General features: G+C 47.4%; 1 protein-coding gene across 1 annotated transcript; it reads left to right on the top strand.

The window, feature by feature from the left end:
* The first annotated feature begins 82 nt into the window (after positions 1-82).
* On the top strand, positions 83-16,717 carry FBXW10B (F-box and WD repeat domain containing 10B). The gene is made up of 14 exons (XM_055723023.1): positions 83-2,032; positions 4,206-4,352; positions 5,376-5,585; positions 5,688-5,815; positions 6,762-6,884; positions 7,428-7,537; positions 7,977-8,180; positions 9,104-9,225; positions 9,780-9,928; positions 10,888-11,030; positions 11,742-11,900; positions 12,770-13,038; positions 13,938-14,126; positions 15,631-16,717. Exons 2-14 carry the CDS (start codon positions 4,346-4,348, stop codon positions 16,500-16,502), a joined length of 2,685 nt encoding a protein of 894 aa, XP_055578998.1. The 5' UTR covers positions 83-2,032; positions 4,206-4,345; the 3' UTR covers positions 16,503-16,717.
* The last annotated feature ends 1,384 nt before the right edge of the window (positions 16,718-18,101 follow it).

Genomic DNA, 18,101 nt, shown 5'->3' with positions numbered 1-18,101 from the left:
TTATAAGGACACTCGTGAAGCCTCTTGACGTAAGGGTGGTGATGCTCAGGCTTCCCTGCCCTTCATAGGTGGTGTGTGAGCTGGCCGCAACAACCAAGGTGACAGGCACCTAACGCTTCTGACACCCTGCTTTGCCCCACCTCTGTACCCTCCAGCACTGCATAAAGTCTGTGACACTGTAAATCACGCTCACTCCCATCCCTGCATCCCGCTGCACAGGGATGAAACCCTTACGAACAACCTTTAGGCCATCAAAATATTAAAAAATTCAGTGCAGGGGGAAATGTGCCGAAGGAGAGGGGTGCTGTGCTTGGGAAGCCGGAGGTGTTTTGCCACTAAGGTCACAGCTCCCATCTCAGACTGCTCAATATGTCAACTGTGCTTGTGGTGCTTTAACCTCCCCTGCACTGAGGGGGATTTACTTGCTAGCCCCCAGGCATGCTCCAGCCTTTATTCCAAACCACTGGGACTTCAAAGAAAAGGAGGTTCTCTTTAAATAGCTGTGCAAGGGAAAAATGACGCTGACGCATGCCCAACCTGCCTGGCCTCAGCGATAACTTGGGCTTCTCCTTCCAGTGGCAGGAATGTGTCTCCCAGCCTTGGAAAACCGGTATGTTTCCCAGTGCATCCAGTTCTTCCCAGTGCAAACCTCCCAGATATGGGACTTCATCTTTCCCAGGTTCTTGTGTGTCCCAGGACAGACTGAGCCAGGAAAACATTCAGTTTGTTTTAGCTGATTTGCCTCCACAGCTGTAATCTTCAAATGAATTTTACGCATCTCAGGAATTTATTGCTTAGTTCAAAACACGAACCCCCATGGCTCTGACTGTGGGGAGGGCACCCCCAGGGACAGGCACCCCCAGGGACAGCAGAGCCACCTGAGCTCTAGCAGCAGCAAAATGATTTCAGCTGGAGAGGGAGCACAGGTTTCCAATAAAAGGGCTGAGTTGCAGCAGGGAAGAGCTATAGCTCAGGGGGGCTACGTGGGAGAGTAAAACAGATTGAAAAAATAATATTTAGCTTGTTACCTCAGCTGCTGGGTTGTGCCTCTCTGAAGTCCTTCACATCAATATTTACCTCTAAAAAACACCCTCAGGTGCTAGTTCAGCTCTGTGTGCTTTTTGTAGCTGGTAAAGTAACTCCAGGGGTTATCTGAGGAGTTGGCAGGGTGGGACATGCTCCCAGCCCTCCTGCTTCCCTCTGGCCGGGGGGGTTATGCCTGTTGCAGGGGGTGCTGTCTCAGCAGTGGGGCTTGGGGTCTCTAGGGAGCCTGGGATGGAAGGGCAGGGAGGCAGCTGAGGTGACGTGGGGGTCTCAGGGCTGGGTTTGGTGGGTGTTGCTGGGGTGCTTGCACCTGTCTGCAAGCGTGGGAGGGGGGGTGACAGCAGGGACCTGCCCTGGGCGGAGGTGGCTGTGCCCTCCCAGGGAAGGTAGGTGAGGCTGGGGGCTTCTCTTGCCCTGGGGTAGCATTTTATCGATGGTGGGTGCTGCTGTCCTAAATGGATAATCTTTGCTCGCAAAATGATTTCCTAGATACTACTGTGCCTAGGGAGTGAGACGCATCCCTGGGAGGGGTTGTGACCTCTGAACGGGGGAGCTCCAAACTTTGATTTAAAGAAGCAAGTAAACTCGGGCAGCCTGTTGCTGGGTGTGGGACTGGTGAGAAGGGGTGGATTTGCCGTGAGTAGCTCTTTGGCAGGAAAGCAGTGCTTCGCTGGAGAAGAACGGCTGAGGCTGGAGCCCTGCTTTTCTCCACTCGCTCCACAAAAGAGTTGCATTAAAATCCCACGTGGGGATCTGCGTGGGATGGCGGCTTGGGTGCCTGAGCCCGCAGGGCTGACAGCTTCACACAGCATGTTTGTTCTGTGTGGACCAAACCTGAAACCACTGTACCTGCAGCACCGAAGCCTCTGCAGGGTGGAGCACGCAGTGCTCCCATCCAGCGCTGTCTTTTCCACTGCTGCCTACAACAGGGAAAGAGCCAAAAGGGCAAAGAGGGCCCCAAACCCGCTGCGCACAGAGTGAGACCCAGGTACGTGGCCCTGCTGTCCTAATGCATTTGTACCTGTCCCCGTGAGGGATGTGGGGGTATGAGTTTATTGTCACCTGCCTGTTCTGCTGCTTTCCCACCTGGGCTGCTCTGCAATGCTCTGCCTTCTTGCCAAACATTTTTTTTTTTTTCTAATGACCTAGTTAATCCTCCTACCTTCTCTCAAATGATGGATGAACCACCCTTTACTCTTATTGTACGTGCATTTTTGACTCATTAGATGACTAAATGAAGTCTTTCTTATCTTTTTTTTTTTCCTCCCCAATCTGGGGAAGATCAGTAAAAAATACATTTGAGCAAAGCAAGCCGCTCGTGAAGCACTTTTGCACAACCCCTTTCCAAACCCTGGCTCAGTGCTGTCCTGCTCACACGTACTGCCTCTGGGTTTCTGCCTCTATAACCCAACCGCGGTGCCCAGGGGCCAGCTGCGCCCCTGCTTCCCCAGGACTTTTTACGCCCTTTGCTTTACAGAAGTCACCCCCAAACCCTTTGGGGGGGGGGGTGGCGTTTAGCAGCGGTGTGCTTGCGGGCGGTGGGGGCGGCTATTAGTAGCAATCCGGCATGGCGCTCGGAGGTTTACGGTAGGGGTCTCCTAGCAGCAGCGACGCGGCGGGGATGGTTGCCGGGGGTGGGGGTGGGGCAGCTCAGCGGGGCCGGGGCTCCGGCAGCCCTGGCGGTGTCACCGGTGTCACCACTGTCTCCCCGGTCGCGGGGCGCAGGGGTGCGGAGCGACGCCGCAGGTGATGCTGCGCTGCCCGGCGGAAAGTGGCGCCCCCGAATCCTCCCCCCGGGGACGCTCGGGGCTGCGCCTTTGAGGTTTGGGGGTGCGGGGGCTGTGGCGGTTCTCCCGTAGTGCCCCGTGAGGCTGTCGGCACAGGGAAGGTGGATACGGCCCTTGCTGGGGCTCTGCTGGGTCCCCCTGGGCTCCAAACACCCCCCCTCCCCCACCCCCCCCGGAGCTCCAACCCCGCGCCGGATTCTCCCAGCTGGAGCGTGCGAGGCGGCTGGGGGGGGTTGATGCTAACCCTGCCCCAGGCAGGGGGATGTCACCCACCACCAGGGCACGTGGCTCTCAAGCGAGCCCTTCCCTGCGGGGCCAGCGGGGAAGGGGCAGCCCTTGCTGGTGTTCTCCCTTGTCCGGGGATGGATTTTTGTTGGCAGAGTGCTAGGGCTGGGATTATCAGCTGTTTGTGAGTGTATCTGGTGTCCCTCGGGGAAGGGGGAGTGCTGCAGTCACCCTCTCCGGTCCTGGAGATCCAGATTTGCCCCTGAGCTTCCTTGGGTCATACTCTGGGCTGGGGGGGATGCCCAGGCTGTGCCAGAGCTGCAATGAGGGTACAAGCACTATGGTCCAGGAGTGATGCTAAGATGGAGGTAACGTTACCCAGGTTCCTGGCTGTCACCTGCAGCAGCCTGGCAGCTCCTGGTGCTGCTGCTCTGGCTGTTCCTCTCTAGCAGGTGATTTATTGCATGTGGCAAAACTCCCCATGCAGGTGTGCAAAGGGTAACTGTTGAAAGAGACTGCCCGCCCTGCACAACTGTTAACTGTAGAGTTATTTGCCTTGTGGTATTAACCTTCTGGTTAATACAGCAAATCTGGTAATGTTTAAGGTCTTTTATCCTTCCAGCTGTAGGGAATGAGTGAGCAAAGCCAGGGGTGAGGACAGGTCATGGAGGGAATGGGGTGTTCCTGGCAGTAGGAGATGGGGCCAGATAAGACTCGGACCCGGCAACTTTATCCTGACCCAGCTCCACTGCAGTGCCAGTTGTATGTGTGCACCATCACGCAGTGACCCTGTAAATGCGGTCATTGTTAAAGGGAAGAGGAGTAATGGAGTAATAGCTTGTAATGGAGTATGGCTGACAACAACATAACAAAAAAATACAACTTCCTCATGAATTCTTCCGGGCAACACATCTCAGGAGGTGTGGCTGTGAATGGAATGTTTTAAGTAATGAAACCTACACTAAAGAAAGTACAGAACGGATTAATTGTGCATAGCTAGAAGGGATAGAATAAATAATATAGCATAATTTATTTTTTAAAATGCCCAAGATACTATTCTAATTTCAGCAATTCCGTAATTCAGCTCTGAGATGCCTACTGTAAGGTTTAACGTGACTCTGTGCTTAATTCTTCCAGAGGAAGATGTAGATGGCTCATCAGCTGAATTCCAGAGCAGCTTCCAGGAAGACAGCTGTCCTCAGCCCAGTAGCAGACTCTTTCCACTACAGTCTTCTAGCACTTCTCCTGCAGCTCTTAAAACCATATCTGCTGCAACGGGCCATCTCAGTATGACAGGTACCACTACCTGAGTATTCAGTGCTGGGGGTGGGGGACGGGAAACCTGTGGTTTCATACCAGGGCGCTAACAACTGGCACTGCCTAGGAACAAGTCAGTTCTGGGTCACTTTGGAAAAAAAGCAGGGAAGACCACGGCAATAGTTAGCTGGGAAGTTCGAAGTGCCATGCAAGAGGAGGTGATGCCATTCAGCAGGTGCTTGTCTTCGCTCTGAATCACTTCCCATGCTTGCCGAGGTGCTGACAGGACTCGTAGTGAAGGGCTGAGGCAGTGTCCCCCCTTCTGATGGAGATGCTGTTCTGCCAGGGGTAGGGTCTTTCAAAACCCAGCCCTGCAGTGGGTGTTGCACCTAAAAGGAAGGGAAGCCTTACACTGTGGGGGCTGAAGTTTGGCAAAGATGCTAGAGGTATGCAGGCACCAGCAAAACTACTGATGTGAGAAGGGTGTCAGCTGTGTCTACCTTCTGTTCTTGGGGACAACAGAGAAATTTGTCCCCCTTTCTTCTGCCATGTCATAAATCATGTTTTTATTGAAGAAAATCTAATGGCTGCAGGAAGAGGTTTCCCACTGTTTGCAGGAAAGAAGTTCTATGTCCTTGGCATGAGGTTTTTTGTCCTCCCTTAGTCTGGGACGGGCACCCTCACACCCTCCCATGCTGGTCACTGCTGTAGATGGAGGTGGAAGAGGTAAAGTATTCTATGTTTGTGAAAGGAAAGCGGTCACTGCATCCCCACCAAGCCCACCCAGGGCCTCCTGCATCCCCTCTGATCACCTGGTGTGTCCAGCTGTGAAAAGCCCTCGCTATCCATCAGCATCCTCTGCCTTCAGACACCACAGGTGTGAGCTGTCCTGCAAGACCCTGAGTGTTTTCAGCATTTTCCTTGGAATGGTACAGTACCAAAGGGATTAGCAGAAGAATCAAATTAAGGTCAACTAACTCTTGCAGTGCATTGCTAACAACAGTACTGTTAGTAGTCACCAAAGCTCAGGCACTTGCAAGACTAAATTCCCCTGTCTTCTAGGTGCTCAACCACCAGCAATGTGCTCCTGGCCCAAAACCACTGACTGCCTCACCCAGGAGGGTCCTGATGCAGAGGAAAATTCACCTATCACGTCCTTAGCCGATCAAGGTGTCACTGTGGCTCCTGCATCTCTCCAGTCACCCTCTAATGTCAACCAATCCAAGGATTTAATTCGCTGCCTGCCACCTCACCTGTCTATGTACATCCTGGGTAAAGCTGCTCTGTTTTTTTCCAAGGGTGGTTTCCCCTATGGGTAATGAATGGTCTCTAGCGTGGATAGGGGTTAGCCAATCTGTCCCTTTAATTTCTTAGGGCTTTTGGATCAAAAATCCCTCGATGCCTGTGCTGCTGTGAGTAGATGTTGGGCTTTTCTGGCCAAAGAAGTCAAGAGGGAACATGCGTGTCGAAGTGTAATACAGAAGAAGATCCTGTATTTACAGGTAAGATGCCTGGGCTTCTGCCATCATTATGCACTTTAAAAAGAGGGTGGTTTTCCTGCTACTGCCCAAGCCATTAGATGGAGGTGCTTCTGCTGGAGGCTACCTCCCAACTTGACCCTGTTCATTCTTTTACCACCTGCAGAGCAAAGCCAGGTTAGATGTTCATGCTGTCACAAGCAAGCACAGCAGAAGAGCTTTTACTGACTTTCAGAGAGCCTGTGACTCTAGAAGTGTATGAAAACATTCTTGTAATCAAGAAAGCAGAGTCTGGTCACAAATGCAAATGCTGGACTTCCCGGTGCTAGTGGAAATTGGGCAGAGCTCCAGCGGCTTCCTGAGACAGCTCAAAAATGCGATTTATTTGCCCCACATGGGAAGATGGAAATGCTAGGTGGCTTTGGGAAGCCAGAGCTGGGGGGGGGGGGGGGGCACGCTGAAGCAGAACTTCTAGGGAAGGCTTGTCCTGGTTAGTACAGACCTGCCATGCACCAAGGGAAGTGTAAAGGTAAATCCCCAAAGAGATAGTTAGGAGTCTTTGTACGCTTTGATTTGTGAAGAGTGTAGAAGTCTCACCCCTGTGCTAGCAAAGAAGGCTTAACGGAAGGTTTCACGCACAAAAGATGTCTTGAGAGCCTCTCATCTCAGTGGGTTTGGGTTCTGAATCAACAGATTGCTCCAAAGATGAGATGAACTGTGAAATTTTGCAGCTTATTAAAAGCTGAAGACTAGAGTTTGGAAAAAAATAAAAAGCAATTATTTTTTTACAGGGAGTTAAATCTTATACTGACAGAGCGGTAAATGCAAGCCAGGTCTCTTAATAACAACAACAAGCCGGTGTGTGCAGCTCAGCTTTGCATCCCATGGAGATGCTGAAGCATCAGCACATGAGCAGCATCTGTTGAGTGCCTGGGCTCTGCATGACTGTGTCTCTGCTGGCTTGTTCCAGGGGTTGTGCCCTAGAGGAGCAGTTTCAAACTATGCCGAAACAGTCAATGTGACAATTCCACAGTTAAACGAAGAGGGTGATGTCATCAGAGTGAAACGTCACAAAGGGGGAAGTAAAACAAAGGTATGTTGGCAGTTGTTTGCCTTCCATGGATCCTGCATGTCAGTAATGGGGGAGGAAGGAGGACATGGTGGCCTTGGAAAACAGAGCAGTGAACTCTGAGCTGCTTTGCTCTTCTCCTGCTTCTGGCTTGCACCATCGTGAGCAATTCATAAGGACCAGTGCTTGCTCAGCACCTTGCATGGGAGGGAGCCTGCATCCCTGAACTCCTGCCTTCTCCCAGTGCATCCCCCAGCTGCATGCATAGCCTGTAGGCCAGGGGTGTGGGTGAGGCTGGTTGGCATCGCAAGGACATGGCCTTTTCCCAAAGTATAAAGGCTGTAACTGTCAGGTCTTCCTTTTTTTTTGCCATAGAACACTGCATGGGAACAACCCTTGTTTCTGCACTAACCAGGGAGTTCCTGCGCTCCAGGTGCTCCTTACCAACACATTCTGTCTCTGTTAGTCTCATCACTGTAGTGGTGACCAAGCTGATGTTCAACGCTATGAAATAATGCTGCATTCCTCCCTCCCCAGGTTATTTTCCCCTATTTTTCCTTCCATTAGGAGGAACACAACCTGCAGGCAGCCTATCATGATCTGAAAACTGACACAATCCAGCTGGAAGAGAGAAATGTCTTCTGTGGCTCCTACAATATTCGTGTCCTCATGGACCAGTGAGTAGACTACCTGGCTGTAGGGCCAAACAGCAGCTTCTGGAAGCCTGTCCCACTCCCTGTGATCCTTCTGTGGGAAAGTATGGCTGGAGAAGGGTCTCAGCATCAATGTTAAGAAATCCCCAGTGTCAAATCCAGCTTTTTTTATAAAGATACCAAGATAAGCTATTTTTAAAGACACAAGGGTTAGTGATCCACAGCCCGTCACAAGGGATATGGGCTCTCCCCTCTTTAAACTTACCTTCCAGTACAAACTTGGGTACGCAGAATCGGGGACCTCAGTTGTGGTGCCTTGCAAAGGATTCACACTCTCAAGTGTATTGCTCATCAAGATGCTCAATGAGGACCATTAAGCATCAGAAAAATGCCTGTCCCAGACTTAGATCTGTTGTACCTTGTTAGCTGGCTAAAGCCATCTCGGTCACTGTTTCTTATCCAGATCAGATGAAAGCAGAATAATCCATTATAATGGTGGAAACTTGGTAGCCATCGGCTCCGCAGACCGAAAAGTGAGGCTTCTTGATATGTCGGGAATGAAAGAAATGCTGCCTCTGCTCTCTGGCCATGCTGGAAGCATCCAAGCGCTCTTCCTCCACGAGAAGAAGGGGCTCGTTCTCAGCGCAAGCGTTGACCTCAGCATCAGGTGAGCAGCACTGGGACTGTGCCATGGGATACCAGCCCCTTGGTGCAGATAGGAAAAATGAAACTTTATTCCTTCCACTCCAATCTTTAGGAAGCCTTGTTCCATCACTTTTGTTAGAGTAATGATGAAAGGACAGAAGATGAGGGAACACATTCCCCACTCATAAGGCAGTTTCTGTTGCCCAGTTTCATCCAGTACCAAGTGATTAAAATAGGATACAGAGGTTTTCCTAAAGTACCTTAAAACACCAGAGAGGTTTCAAATAAACACTCACAGTGAGATTCTGGCCTTGCTAACATCAGCATCGGGTTCTGGAAGGCTGGGTTTCTCTGTGATGTTCTAGATGGTGTGTTGTGCTAAGCAGGCTCGACAGCCTGGTACCTGCTGTACAGCTGCTCCTGCCCAGGTACCGCACCCTGAAACAAGGGTGGAGGCGATCAGCTCTCCCATCTATCCCTAAATCCCGAGAGTATCATGATGAGGGGCGAAAAGCTAAGCAGCGGGTCGTCTGGCTCTGGCATGGCAATTGCACAACTTCGTCAAAGGGGAAAGTTTACATGGATCCAGGGTCTGTCCTCCCTGCTCCAAAAGGGCTGTTTATTTAACTGTGGGGTTGAGTTCTTTCGATAAAGTCATCTTGGCACCGGCCAGCAAAGAAACAACCTCTACGTTTTAAGGTTAATTGAAAGTAACTGTGCCAAAGGTGAAATCTAGCTATACCTTTCCAGACAGTTTGGAGGCAGATGAAGAAAGTACCTGGGTAAAAGATTTAAAACTAAGCCTGACTGGATCATTTCAAATCCTCTGATGCCTTAGTGGAATGAGTCCTGAATTTAACCTAGTGTGTATGGAAGAGCTGGGCCCATTAAGCAGGAAACAACAAATAAGATGATTGTGTTTCCTTTTTGACTGGTCCTTTGTAGATGCTGGAATATATACAGTGGTGCTTGTGTGAAAATCTTTAATGGTCACTGGGCGACAGTCACCTGCTTGGATTTCCACGACGAGCAGTTTGTGTCAGGAGCCAGAGATGGGATGGTAAAAGGTGAGAGCCAGGACTAGGAGCTTCCCAGCGGGAGGCAGGTGGTAGTGAACAGTGGGCACAGTACGTGGGAGCTGTGATCAGTGTGATGTGTGAGTATGAAAGTAAGTCTATAAATAAGAAGGTGAATTTGTGTGTCCTATTTTGTGATTCCAGAACAGCCTAAGCTGTGGACGCATGCACGTACAAGGTCTCTGATTGGGTCACTGAATAAATTCTCATTATTTCTGCTTTTATTCAGTTTTAAAGGCTTAATGGCTATAGGGCTGCGCCAGCTCTTGGGAAAGGGGCATTAATTTTCAGCTTTGTCAGAGGTTTCCTTATTACTTAGCCTATAGAATAAGGATGAAAAAAAAAGTGCTGTTTTCTGGACTTTGCTTTTAAAACTTTTGCCATGTCAATTATACTTTCTAAGTCAACACCTGGCTCCGTGCAGAGCTGCAGGGTAGAAGATATATCTGTAATTCCAGTAGTGCTTTTTAATTCCTGTTGTACTCAGCAAAACTTATTGTTGGGGCATATGTATTTTTAATATTCCTCCCCTTTGCCCTTAACAGTGTGGAGCCTGGAGAGTGGGAAATGTCTCAAGACTCTGAAGCATGACAGCACTGTTTGGGTAGTTAAAATGCATGGCAGGCGTGTTGTCAGTGGGTGCGACAGAGGGCTGGTGAAAGTCTGGTGTGCTGATACGGGCACTCTGATCAAAGTAAGTTTCTTAGGTGCATAATTTCATGTTAAGTGGTCAAAAATCTTCTGTGCTAGTAAACTAACTGGTAAATCGTAGCTTTTTGCTTTTGTCAGAGGCTTTCTAAAAAAATGCCAATCCCCCAAAACAAAACCAAAAGCAGTCTAAACTGATAAAAGAAACTGCGGATTTATTTGTAAGGAAATAATATAAAAACTGATTTGCAAACAGCTGTCAGTTCTAACCCAGGGTTTATTTGCCTGCCTCAACCCCCATCATTACTTGTACTCTGTAGATCATTCATCTCTGTTCCTGCAGAAACATTCAGAATCAGCAAAGAGGTTGGGAAGGCTTGACTAACAGCTCTTGGGGTTGGAGGCATCAGGGGTTAGCCCAAAATACGAAACTTGCTCTCGAAACCCGTTTATAAAGCTGAAGCAGCTGGATAACTGCTCTGCAATGCAAAGATTGAGGCCAGAGTCTGCTAATTACACTAGCAGGCATCCAGAACTAGTATTAGTCCTCATCTCTGAAAGGAGTGAAGCTCTTTCTACCCATGGGGGAGAGAGTTGCAAACTGAGATGCATCTTGAATGCATGATATCCCAGCTCCAGCTGAGGAAAGCTTGCAATTGCTCCTTCCACTGTAGTCAGGGCAGTCCACGATCTTCTCTCCTGGGCGAACATTCAATCGATCACCAAGGTCGTGGTGCAGTAACTCCAAGCACGTTGGCACAGGTAATAGATAGGGAAAATGGATGTTAACTCCATGCCAGTAGCTAATCAGCAATAAGCCCAGAATATGTTTTACAAGTCACTACAAAACTAACAGTTATCCATAGGGTGTATTGGTATGGTAACACCCAATAAAACTACAATGTGGTTGGTATATAAGGCTGGTATCGTGAATGCTGTAAGGTATCTTAGCATATTTACATCCACATTGCTGACAGCTTTGCACCTATTTCTTTTACTTTGCAGACTTTAGAGGGGCACCAAGGCCCAGTTAAGTGCTTGTCCTTTGATCAGTGGCACCTAGTCACAGGAAGCACTGATGGATATGTTCTAGGATGGAGCATGTTGGGAAACATGAAGAGATGCCTAACAGCTTTCTGCCACCCTAAGTAAGAATCAGCTATGTTTCAAGTTGTATTCAACCAATTACTAAATCTATAAAGAAAATGCCTCCCCTATGGGAATAGAAAATGCTTTAATTACCAGTCCTGGTTTTTGAAATATCCTTGTTTTCAACAACCTTCATCCTGAACAGTGTCAGGCACTACGTGGTCGTAACCGTTTGTCAGTTAAGACCCGTAACAACCTCAAACCCAAATACACAACCGCTTGTTCATGAACAGGAGCGACTGACAGTGCATAGTCCAGTATTTCAAGGATCCCAAGCCATATGCAACAGGGTATCATGCTACCTGGTCAAGAATTGACCCTTCCTGTTGAAGGTGGCCGTAACTACGTGCTGATCCCTACCAACTGTATGTTATTCTATTTTTTAATACTTTAATTGTATATTGGAACCCTGAAAACTAGCATCATATTGTTTTCATTAGCTTTTCTAGACATAAAATGAAATGTAAAACGCAGCAGATAACCGTAACCATACTGGTTGCTATGAGGATGCATTGGGTGGGTTGGTTTGGGCAATGCGTGATTAGGAAGGATCTCACTATTAAACCTCTAAAACATTTTCATCAGCTCCTCTGTTCAGCCTGTTGATGGGGGCAGACCCTTGCACCTCCTCCAAGACAACAGAAGTAGCTGATCGTGCCTCCTTGTGCAAGCACAGCGAATGCACCAACAGTGACGTGTTGTGTTTTCAGGGAAGTTCTGTCTCTGGAGTTCCTCTATCTCAGAGTCGTCAGTGGCTGTGCTGATGGAAAGATTCGTATATTTAACTACTTAACTGGAACCTGCCTGAAAGTGTTGACGGTCAATAGCGGAGGGGGGCCCGTATCTTTTTTCTGTGCTGCAGGAAACAGGTTGGTGACAACAGCTGTCATCAGTCTCTGAAACATTGTAGATGACATTGTAATTTAAGGAACTGTATATTTTTCCTTTTTGTTGTCCTTCTCAAAAATAAGTTTTAAAGGGCTCTACCACTTACTGACTGCTTTAATAATCTGGTTTTGTTAACAATGGATGAATTTTCTTAGCCCTTTCAGCTATGTACAATCTCCTGTTTCTATACTACTTCCGATATAGACACAGCTGTAAAGCTGAACTCAACTCCCAAATTCCTTAAGAGGTTGGAAAATCAAGGCAAGGCCTGACAACACCTTTGTTCCCTGACCTACTGCCTCCTTATAAAAGTCAATAATGGAAAATCCTTCCAGGTGCATTCACTCCTGCACTCTAGAGGTATTTAACAGCTTCTGTGTAAGCAATAGCTAAAATACTGGGGTGTTATTGGTGCTGGTTTGGTCAAAACTCTACAACACAGCAGTATATGGGCTGCTACAAAGAGAACTAACTCCAGCCCAACCAGATCCAGTACATCCTTCCAATTTAGGTTTAAATGTCCCTAATAATATGGTGTTTCCAGTTTCTTTTGGTGTTGCACTGATCTAGCTCGGTCCACTCTTGGCAATTTTCACCCTAGTTATTTTAAAGCTAATTTTGCCACAGAGATGAATGAAGAGAGCCCCACAGAGCCCATACAGAGTACGAGTTAAAATGTACAGAGTCTGACTGATGGGACCAACTGCTACGGCTTCCTTAAACAAGGGATGGGTATCCTGGATCTGTGTAAGCGCCCTCGGGTTTCGTACTGCACAGAAGCAAACGGCCCCTTAGGTGGCACCTGCTGCGTCAGTGGTAGCTGTGCTCTTAATGGCTTTTCCTTTTCCAGGATGGTGATCAACTTGCCAACTAGTCTGTTGATGTTCCAGTTTGAGGATGCCAGCTGGGACTGCACTTCAGATGCCGATAGAGAGACGGTGAGGAAGGAAGGACAGCGCAGCGGGACTCCAAGCAGAGCACTGCTTCGCCTTCAGCGAAAGAAACACCACGACCTCAGCCGGGTGTATCGACTTGCTCCGGAGACACAAGATGCTGACCAGCTCATGCTGTCTTGCTGGATCCGCTGCCAGTCACCAAAAAGCTGTGGAACATCTCAAAGTAGTACATACAGCCTCTGCAATATGTTGGCATTTTCTAAAATGAGTTAGAAACAATTTCAAGGACCCACTGCCTTCATCCTCATCTGTATCCGGGCTCACTGCTTTTTTTTTTTAAGTGCAGTCTGGTAGATGTGCTGCTGTGTTTCAATGGTTCTGTCATTTTTAGCCTTTTGTAAAACCTTTATACATTTCTAAAACGTTTTGGTATAAGTTCAACACATTTGTCAAGACAGGCACTGTCGTTTTCCAACTGACTAACAGAGATATAGTATTCATGTTCTTACAGCTGGCGTGCACAAAAACATGCTGCTGATTCAGTGCTTGAATTATTTATTAACAAATACTCTAGGAAGTCACAGGACACCTGCATTCAGGAGCTGCCATCACTGGGAAATGCAACTGCACACAAACAGGCAACTTTTTAAATTGTAACATGGTGATATTGTTTTTTAAAATCAGAGTTATTTAATACGGTATGTGTCACGTCTTCTAGCTCGACAATCAAACTGTCTGTTGCAGATAAACTAATGGGCTAAGAAAGTTTTCATGCTTTTAAGGCCATCGGGTGTTAACCTCCTCTGTGCAGCTCTACTTGGTAAAAGATCTACAGTTTGTAAAACAGGGGTGCACTATAATTTTAGTGGCAAAAAAACCCCTATGGGCTGGGTATACATAATATTCAAAAAGAAATCAGCATTTGCCATCATCTTTGAATTCTTTGAGGTTTTCTGCTAATCAAGTATCTTTGGATTATTTCTAACACCTACACCTTTAGAAGTTGTGGTAAGAGGCAAAGCAGTAACTGAACATTTGCAATCCCATCGGTTATAAAGATTTTATATAATGAATGTTGAACACCAGTAAAACTTAAGGAAGACTTATTCTTCTGTTTTCTAGCTCTCTGCTATGAACCGATGAAATCAGCAGCTTGCCAGCAACAGCAGCAGCTTTGCAAGATGGAAAAGGCTTTTCGTATTCAGGCAGAGCAGCAGAAAAAGCTTTTCATTCCTGGTCCTAGACAGCCCCATGCCTTTGCCTCAGGAAAGCTGGCGAGAGCACATTCTGCAAGAATCCGGGCAGATGCTGGTAAGGGCTCCTTGTAGCTAGGTAGGACAGTAATTCTTCAAACAAGTGCACCTAAAAAAAATTAATAGTATAAACAAAAGGTAAGGAACTCTAGAAGCCAAGCCCTCTCTGGATGAAAGGCTTGCAATGCTACAACAGATATCTTCCAAACCCATGGTGGCTACAGAAACTGCTTTAGATCAATCCAATGGGACAAGTGCTCAGCTCCAGCTATAAGGCTTAATTCCCTGGTATCTAGGTTTTTTTCTTATGGTAGCCTTATTCTGTTTTTGATTTCTTTATCAGGTATAGGAGAATTGTGCACAAAATTATTCAAGTAGTTGGTACCTAATAGCAGCAACTCAAAAAAATTGTTATAAACTATTATATGTAAATTGTCTCAGCCAGCAAAGACATGGCAAGCTGAAACTTGAAAATGGAATGGTACTGAGATCACAAACAGCAGGGGGTTTTTTTCAAGTTTTATATTGAGAATCTGTTGGGATCTTAAACCTTAAGACAACCCTGACATCTTAGTTCAAAAGAGCTGTGCCAATGGAAAACTTCTAATCCCCAAACTCTCGGTGTCTGTAACCAAGACGCAGGGTCATATGTATGTGCAGATCAAGCAGTTCTAAATCCTGTGAGAAGCAAGTAGTAATTTTTATTCCTTTTGCTGTATTCTGCTTTTCTGCACTGTAACTTAATGTTCTCTGAAATACATTTCTCGAGGGTAGAAGTTTCAGTTAACCAGCCTGGGAAAACAGAATTGTATTGCAAAGCAATGATACACAAACAGCGTGACATTGCAAAGTGACAAATGAATCACTATAGCAAGGTCGTGGGACTGAATGTCTTACACAGCTTGTGTCATAATCCTCATCTAGTTCTTAGTCCAGGGCATAATCCTACAATCAATCTTGTCTGTCATACAGCACAGGTCACCCTCCACATCCCTAGAGGCAGCAGAGCTAGGCTATGGAGCAAGTCTTGTGATTTCCAGTTCAAAGGCAGCTCTGAGTAGTAACGGTTCACAGTGGTTCTTGGATGTTGGCTACTTCAAAGATTTCTACCAGGAACCGACTTGTCTTGAAGCCTTTTCCCAAGCACAAACTGTAGGACAAGGGGTGCAAGGGCAGAGGCGGTGGGGAACCTCATTCCTCTTAGAAACCATAGTTTTAAACAAAATGGATACCAAACCATCTGCACGCAAATACAATGTATGTTACAGAACCTGACTTTAGTTTGACCCGTACAGACTATAGCAAGGAACACTTCCCAGTTAAGCAGGACAGAATTATCTCTGATGTTGGCAGCAGCACTGATGAGACCATGGATGGGAGAACAGAGACGGGCACCACTGGCTTGTGGCTTCCCACGCTGCCTGTTCTGTAGATAAACCTGGACTGTCCACGTGCCCGTCAATCCAGCACCCATTCCTGCTCTTGGAGTACTACCCTGCCCACAAATTATCACAAAACCTATCCCCAGCTCCAAATGTATTATCTTATTTTGTTGGAAACAGATAGCAGACTTGAACATGGCCCTTCTCTCGATGTACCTGCACATCCTGACAGAGCAGAAGCCACTTTGCAGCATGAAAAGAAAAGAGGCTCAGGTTGCCCAATGTCCCTTGACAAGCTTCTCTTAAGGGTCAGCATGCTGCAGAATGCCTGCAAGTCAGCCCCAGTCAGCTCCAGCATTAAGCACACTGCAGAAGTCAGAGAAGCATGGGAACATCCACGGGAGCATCAGCAACACCGCCCTGAAAAGGCACAAATATACAAACCCCCTCTGCAACACAAGAAGGATCAGACAGTCCAGCTCCAACATGTAAGATTGCAAAGTGATCCCCTGACCATGAAAAGAATCTCTGTACCCTCTGAAACCAAAATGCTGCAGCTCAAGCTGAAAAACTCTTTGCATGGACCCACTGTGAATTCCTCCACGCCTGCTGCCCCAGTTGTGTGCCCCAAGATGTGTGGTTTGCAGAAGAAAGCTCACGGTGGTCACAGTAAAGCTGTTCCTCTCCTTGAAGGTGGAGTTCAGCTTACCCATCCCTTTACAGCTTCTTCCGAACTGGTCAAATCAACACATGTCATGATTGCACAAATGAAAAATGAAGCAGTTTCCAGGAGAAAAAAGGCCTTCTGTCTGTATGGTGGAGACCCTTCCCCAGGTGATGGTGGGTTCAGGCTTCTGACGGGAAAACAGAAGGAAGCGTGTGAGGCAGCCACTGTAGCTCAGTATCGGGCAGCACAGACAAAGCTCCTAGAAGATCAGCGGAGAGCATGCAAGAAGGTCTGGTTAAGGAAAATTAAAGGCCTACCTATAGATTCTTTTACTGAGGAGAGGAAAATAGCTGCTCCTGAACTTGGGCCTAATGTGTTTATCTGATGTAATTCCAACAAAGAACCAGTATCTGAGGATTCTGGTGTCCAGCTGAGTCTGCCATGTCAAGATCCACAAGGATCTTGACATATACATTTCTAAGTGTAAAAGACTTGTCTGCTGTAAGTTTTTTCTAAGAAGTATTATTGGTATATTCAGCTATTTCTCAAGACAGAGTGAAGAGACATAGTGTCTCCTGGATTTACCTTGCTTTTGCTACTGACACTATAGCTTGACATATGGCTCAGCTGTGTGTGAATAATAATAATAATAAAAAAAAATGATTAGAATTTATATGGATTGATTAGAGTTTATAAGCTGAAGAAGTGTGGACTGAAAACTGGCTGAGCAGCTGAGGCTGGAGGGTGGTGATCAGCTGCAAAAAGTCTAGTTGGGGGCCAGTAACTAGCAGTGTAGTCCAGGGGCTGATACTGGGTCTGATTTAGACATCTTAATTAATGACCTGGATGATGGGGCAGGGCACACCCTCAGCAAGGTGGTGGGTGGCACGAAATGGGGAGGAGTGGCCGATGCACTGGAGTTGTGCTGCTGTCCTGAGAGACCTGGACAGGCTGGAGAAATGGGCAGAGAGAGACCTCCTGAAGTTCAGCCAGGGGAAGTGCCAAGTCCTTGCCCCTGGGGAGGAACAGCTCTAGGTACCAGGACATGCTGGAGCCACCCAGCTAGGAAGCAGCTTAAAAATTATTTTTTATTAAGAAAAAAGAAGTCATGGTTTCTGTTTTTGTGGATAAAACGCCTAAATGTGCTTATGTCCACCAATGCTCAGGACTTAAAATTGATCTGAGTTGGGAAGACAAAGACCTCTTTAGTTGTCCAGCTTTGAGTGCCTGGGCCAGTGTACCAGCAATCTTATTCTCTTGCACTAGAGGTTCAAGGCAGGACACTCCTGCCCATGGTCACATAAAGGGTCCTTTCAGCAGCAATGAAAGTCTGCGAAACTCTTCATACAGAAGGGCGGTGATTAGTTTTGGTTGATTTTAATGTCATCTTCAACTTCCAAACCCTGGGGTTAAGCCGGACCTTGCTAACAGTGCAAAATAACGTTACCCCCTGAATAATAACAAAGAGGTTATAAAAACTAGAGTGTCCAGATAAAACAGTGAGGAAGCCAGAAACTAATGCAGATGTGGGAGCTGGACTGTTGCAGTTCAGCTTTGCTGCTGAAAGGTTGTGCAGGCTGGGGATGAGCGAGGGTGGGCGGCTGGCTGCCTTGGACAGCTGTGCTGTGGTACAGGGAGCGTAGCTGGCTGAGGTGGCTTTGCCTGATGTTAGTTTTCAAACACAAAGCAGCAAGGATTTCACGCTTAGCCACGGGATGGCACTTTCTTACAAGAAATCAGGCGCAAGCCCAGCCCAGCTGCAGCCAGAGGCCCTCTGGCACAACCCCGCTGGAAAAAAGCATCTCATAGAGGAAGCCCGATGGAAAAACATCACGGAAAGGCTCACGCCTTTTTAGCCATGCTGAAGTGAGGAGGATTCGAGTGTTGTCTTCCTGCTTGGAGTCAGTAAATCAGCATCTCCCTGCAGGTGTGAGTGCTTAGGCACTTGCAAGATGCTACAACTGACAGAGGTGGTGTGGAATTA

The sequence above is a fragment of the Falco cherrug genome, chromosome 1 (genome assembly GCF_023634085.1).
Source record: "Falco cherrug isolate bFalChe1 chromosome 1, bFalChe1.pri, whole genome shotgun sequence".
Classification (NCBI taxonomy): Eukaryota; Metazoa; Chordata; class Aves; order Falconiformes; family Falconidae; genus Falco; species Falco cherrug.
Note: the sequence above shows the minus strand (reverse complement) of the source record. Positions and strands in the feature narration are given on the sequence as shown.